This window comes from Gossypium arboreum, chromosome 10 (assembly GCF_025698485.1).
Source record: "Gossypium arboreum isolate Shixiya-1 chromosome 10, ASM2569848v2, whole genome shotgun sequence".
Classification (NCBI taxonomy): Eukaryota; Viridiplantae; Streptophyta; class Magnoliopsida; order Malvales; family Malvaceae; genus Gossypium; species Gossypium arboreum.
The window spans coordinates 46,390,499-46,396,829 of NC_069079.1; the positions used below are offsets into that span (position 1 = coordinate 46,390,499).

At 31.5% G+C, this 6,331-nt stretch overlaps 1 protein-coding gene across 1 annotated transcript; it reads left to right on the forward strand.

The window, feature by feature from the left end:
- The first annotated feature begins 3,951 nt into the window (after positions 1-3,951).
- LOC108472823 (probable inorganic phosphate transporter 1-5) lies at positions 3,952-5,862 on the forward strand. Its single transcript, XM_017774381.2, has one exon. The coding sequence runs from the start codon at positions 4,096-4,098 to the stop codon at positions 5,695-5,697; it is 1,602 nt and encodes a 533-aa protein (XP_017629870.1). The 5' UTR covers positions 3,952-4,095; the 3' UTR covers positions 5,698-5,862.
- The last annotated feature ends 469 nt before the right edge of the window (positions 5,863-6,331 follow it).

Sequence of the window (6,331 nt, forward strand, 5' to 3'; positions counted from 1 at the left end):
ATCAAGTGTCTTTAATGTCGGAAATTTGAAAGTTTTAAGATGCAAACCTCTTTTAATTAGAATGTCTCAATTTTGAAAATTAAGGCTCACTTATTTCAAACGAATCAAAACATCACATCCAGTAATTTAGGACGCAACATTTTAAAACCTTCGAAACTAAGCTTGTCTTTCGAAAATTTCTATCTCGAAACAACAAAACACCATATCCAGTAAGTTAGGACACTATGTTTTGAAATCTCGAAATAATTGTTTAAGTTTTGAAAACTCAAAATCACTTAGAAGGGTGCTTGACTATTCGAATTCAACGAGAAAAGTCGCAACCCAGTAAGTTAGGGCGCTACCTTTCTCGAAGTTTCCAAACATCAAGCATTGCCTTTTAATTTTTTTTTTAAAAAAACATTGGAATATTATTTTTAAATGACGTTTTAGGATGACATATTAATGCATCATGAAGCATAGATGCACAAAATATTCTAACATTTCCATACAAACATAAATAATATCATTATGACAAAACTAAATAACATGAACATACGTTTAATGAAAAAAATCATACTAGGGTAAACATAAGATAATAAACAAATAAAAACATGAGTAAACTAAAAAAACATAATACATGCAAAAATTATACAACAATATATATCATAAAATAGTACATAAAAGAAATAATTAAACATAGCATATAAAAAAATGAAACTATGCACAAATAAGATAAATGACATACACAAAAAAATGAATAAATAGAACATTTACAAATTATAAAAATATAATGCAATAGTTCAAAATACATGAAATGATAATATAATATATATATGCATAGAAAATATATATTTGAAAATAAATTATATAAAAAGATTAAATATTATAATATATAAAATACATAATCAAATGTATAAAAGATAGGAATAAATATACATATTTGAAAAATGAAGAAATTAAAATAAAAAAAAAGGTTGAAAAACTAAGATAGACGAAGAATAAAATAAGAACAAACCACAGAGAGTAATAACGCAAGAGGGAGAGAAATTTGAGTGAATGCTTTCAAGAATTCTTATTGCTTCCCAAAACTCAAGTCATTTACAATGAAGGGAGAGGCCTCTATTTATAGTTGAGCCTCCCCAAATCCAACGGTATAGATCAATTACATTAACGGTTAAGATTAAAGGATATCTACAAATTAAATCTCCAAGATTATAAAATCATATCTTCAAGATTGCATATCATATCATATCATATCTAAGATTATATCATATCTAAGATTGCATATCATATCTAAGATTGCATATCCTTAAAGATTATATTTCCATATAAGTCAAGCTTGTAGATAGACCTTAAATCTTTTCAAGTAATGGACCATTCTGATCGGGCCAAATTATATTTATAATTTTGGACTGAACTTGGACTTTATTTTTTTTTGGGTTTATTATATTTTTGTTTTTGGACTTATTTCTGGGCCCGGGAAAAATTGAGTGTTTACAAGTACTTGACGTATATGAAAGAATAGGAATCTATTTGTCTTTCAAGGTTTATCATGGAGTTTAACAAAAACCATTAAGATATCTGTTTGTTGGGCCAGACAATATATTATTACCCATGCGTGGGATCCAGCTAAAGATTCAAACGAAGAGTCTGAGCAAATTTTAGGAATAATTGTCGAATAAGTCGATAGATTTAGGCTTTTGTATGCTTTTTTAGTTTAGTTAGGTTTTCCACCAAAAAAAAAAAAATACTAAGATAGGTGCAACTTAACAAGTAAATGCCTCTAAAATAGTAACAAATTAACAATAAAACAAGAGTTATACAATAACAACAAAATAGTATCAATATAATAGTGAAATAGTAGTAAAATAGTGAAAAAAAACAAGAAACTAGTAAAAAAAAATTAAAAAAAAATTGCATTTTTTTTTGCATATTTGGGCTGGGTTGGACCAAAGAAGCCTTTCCTGAGGCTTGAACCGTTTTCTAAATGGGCCTTATTTTTTTGCCCAAGCCCATTTTCGAGCCTATATTTTTTCCCAAATTCTCTCATTTTTCGGGTGGGGCCCATGAGCAGCTCTAGTCTTAGGTTTAAATATTATCATATATTTTTTTATTATGGATTTTATACAAAATTATAAAAGATATAAATTTAAAATTTGGTTTTAATGCTTTTCCTAATTGTGTTGTGTCAAGTTGACTCATAATATCAATTAAGTCAAACACTTATACGATAGTACAAATAATATATAGCATTAATAATACTAATGCCTCGTTTGGTTAATAGTGTAATAATATGGGGAAAAACATATTTATTACATATGTACTACAATAGTTAAACATAAAATAAAGAATAATTAATATAAATTTAAACTTGAAATTAGAAATATGAATAAAAATTCTTGTAAAAATAAGACTTCTTTAATTCATTCTCTTTACTAAAAACAAGTAATGAGAGTAGCTAAATATTACCAATTGAATTAATTTATTGATAATTCATACACTAAAACATGTATAAAAATAATAAACTTAGCATGAAAGCAAAACATAAAATTTGTGTGTATGTGTTTATATTATTTTTGTGCATTCAAAATATTATAAATTTACAAGTAAATTATGTGTTTTATGCATATTTTATTATGTTTGTATATTCATATTATTTTTTGATTATTTATTGAATATTATATTCGTATCATATTTCAATTCATCTCATATAATTAGTACATTTAAAAATTATGTTGGTATATTAAGTTCGTGACATATCTCAATTATTATTATTTTTTTTTGCAGCATATCATATTTTTTTAATACTTATAAAAGATAAAAAGGGTCTTAAATATATTTAAACTTGTATATTTTATGGCGTTATAACAACAATATGAATTGAGATAAGATGTACTAATATGTTGATATTGTGAATTAATTAATCTCATATTAAAATTTTAAAATATGAATCATTATGATTTCCAAGGACATAATCCAAGTGACGACATCATGAAACAAATTTCAAAATTGTTAACCAGATTCAACTAGGTTGTTAGCATGATTTGTGTAAGATCTGGTATCTGATTTATACAAGTTGAGAATTAATTTAGTATTACTATTAAAAGTGTTTAATTCAACCACCGTACAACCACACTTTTGATGCTGTTTAGCTTTACTTTTACTTTTACAAAAAAATAAACAAATTCTAAATACACCAAATAAAAAAATTTGTAATTTTAAGTAGTAAAAGTCCTAAAAGTATTATTGAGAGCTTTATATTAGGAGTTGGATTTCTCTTTATTCAAAAATGAGCAAATTAGTTCCTATATAGTAAATTAAAGAGTAAATTAGCTATTTCTATTAAAATTTCATCATTTGTATTGTTAAAATTAGCAATTAACAAAATAATCAAATAAGAACATGTGACGTATCGGTGTACCTTATCTTGATGTACATGAATTAATTAACTTTTTGATCTAATATACATAAATTAAATTATTTAATTTTAAGTAAAAAAGATAAAATACAACTTGACCCGTAGTACTAGATACATCCATGTTACTACTTTTACTTACAAAAATATTCCAAGATTGCATTTATAAAAAGAATTGGTGGAGGCATAAATCTAAAATTTGTTTTGGTGCTCTTATTGTTCAAACTTCAAACCTATCCTTTTGGTTTAATGCTATTGTCTTTAGTCTACAACTATATATATATATATATAAAACTTCTAGTGTTCTTAATAGATTTAATTATGCCCTGGTACATTGACATAAAGATAGTTTAATCAATAGTCCTTAAAGTATACACACAGAACAGTGTGAAATGATCCATATGTCCAATTTTTTGCAACATTATTTAAGAATGTTGCCGTGTTGTGTTGGGCAGAAAAGTTTGAGTCTGATGTAAGAAAAAAACATACTATATTGATGGATAGAAGAATAAGCAATGGCTACTGTTGTGAATTCATTGACTTTTTAAGGTAAAGAAGGGTATATGCCATTGATAAGATTCTGGGGAGACTTAGACTTTTGAGTGATCAGATGTTAAATACCTTCACTACTCATCATTCTTCACTCACCAAATCATCTTACAAACTCCAGTAAAAATCATCCATTTTGAGGGAGATTTATCATGGCTAACAACCAGCTTGGAGTTCTTAATGCTCTGGATGCAGCAAAGACACAATGGTACCATTTCACTGCCATTGTAATTGCGGGAATGGGTTTTTTCACTGATGCTTATGACTTGTTTGGCATCTCTCTTATCACAAAACTTCTTGGTCGTATTTACTACACAAATGAAAACCATCCAAAGCCTGGAACATTGCCTCCTAATGTAGCAGCTGCTGTTAATGGGACAGCCTTTGTTGGCACGTTAGCTGGTCAGCTTTTCTTTGGCTGGCTTGGTGATAAATTAGGCCGGAAGCGGGTTTATGGACTAACCCTCATGCTCATGGTGGTCTGTTCCATTGCTTCTGGACTTTCCTTTGGGAAGTCTCCTGCTGGTGTTATGACAACACTTTGTTTCTTCAGGTTTTGGCTTGGTTTCGGAATCGGTGGTGACTATCCCTTGTCAGCCACCATCATGTCCGAATATGCAAACAAGAAAACTCGTGGAGCATTTATCGCTGCTGTGTTTGCAATGCAAGGATTTGGGATTTTAACAGGTGGGATCGTTGCACTTATCGTGTCGGCTTCGTTCGATCATGCATATAAGGCCCCTCCATATTCGGTTAACCCAAAAGATTCGACTGCGCCTGAAGCCGACTATATTTGGCGGATTATACTCATGTTCGGAGCTGTTCCTGCGCTTCTAACATACTACTGGCGTATGAAGATGCCCGAAACAGCCCGTTACACCGCCCTTGTTGCGAGGAACGCAAAGCAGGCTGCTGCAGACATGTCCAAGGTTCTGCAAGTGGAGCTTGAAGCTGAAGAAGAGAAGGTAGAGACGGCACCATCGTCGAACTCCTTTGGTCTATTTACTAAGGAATTCGCTCGACGTCATGGACTACATTTACTTGGAACATCCGTATGTTGGTTCTTATTAGACATTGCCTATTACAGTAACAATCTGTTCCAAAAAGACATCTTCAGTGCCATTGGTTGGCTTCCAAAAGCCGAAACCATGAACGCAATTCATGAGGTTTATCGAGTCGCGGCGTCGCAATCGCTTATCGCACTTTGTGGCACGATCCCTGGATACTGGTTTACGGTGGCGTTAATCGATTATATTGGCAGGTTCACAATTCAATTGATGGGGTTCTTTTTCATGACAGTGTTCATGTTTGCACTTGCGATACCTTACCATCACTGGAGGTCCAACAATGCTGGGTTCCTCATCATGTATTCATTGACCTTTTTCTTTGCAAATTTTGGACCAAATGCCACCACATTTGTCGTGCCAGCTGAGATTTTCCCAGCAAGGCTGAGGTCGACTTGCCATGGGATCTCAGCTGCTGCCGGAAAACTCGGGGCCATCGTCGGGGCGTTAGGATTCTTGTATGCAGCACAAAGCACAAACCCGGCGGAGACTGATCAGGGATACCCACCTGGTATTGGGGTTAAAAATACATTGCTAGTGCTTGGATCAATCAACTGCCTTGGAATATTCTTCACTCTTTTGGTGCCTGAATCTAAGGGAAAATCGTTGGAAGAACTTACAGGAGAAAATGAAGAGGCCGATGGCAATGATAAGCAGCAGGCTTCTTCAACTCAAACTCTTCCGGTCTAAATTAGCAAAGTTCAAGTCATCATTTTTAGACATAAAAGAAAAAAATTGATGTAAAATAGGAGCATGAAAGGTTATATAAAAGCTGAACCGCTGAAACATTACAATGATGTGAATTAGATAATCCCCAATACATCAATAAAGAAGTTATGTTGTTTAGTTTATAAAGTAACTTGCTCTCTGGTTTTGAGTTTGTAAGAGTTTTTGCTTCTCTTCTTTATACTCTTGATCCTTGTTCATCCTCTTCGCTACTTCCACCAACCTATCCTTTATTACCATCATCTCTCCTGTGCCCTGGTTATGGCCATTCGCCAACAACCTTATTATATCTCAGTTGGGGAGAACCCCAAGATCTCTTCCTGGAATTAGTCTCCCATGACCAACTAAGCTGAAAAAAAAAACATTCCTTTCTAATTAAAGTTTATTAGAAAAATAATTTAAAAAATATATGGCACAATAAAAATTTTAATTTTTTTTCTAAATCAGATTTTGATAGCTTGTTCATTTTACATAATTTACGTGTTCAATTCAACTTATTCTCGAATTAATCCCTGTTAATTAGTGCATTTTGTGTTTAAATATTGTCAGAAAAAGAAATTCGGGCACTTTAAATCAAAGACAAGCAAACAAGGGGCTA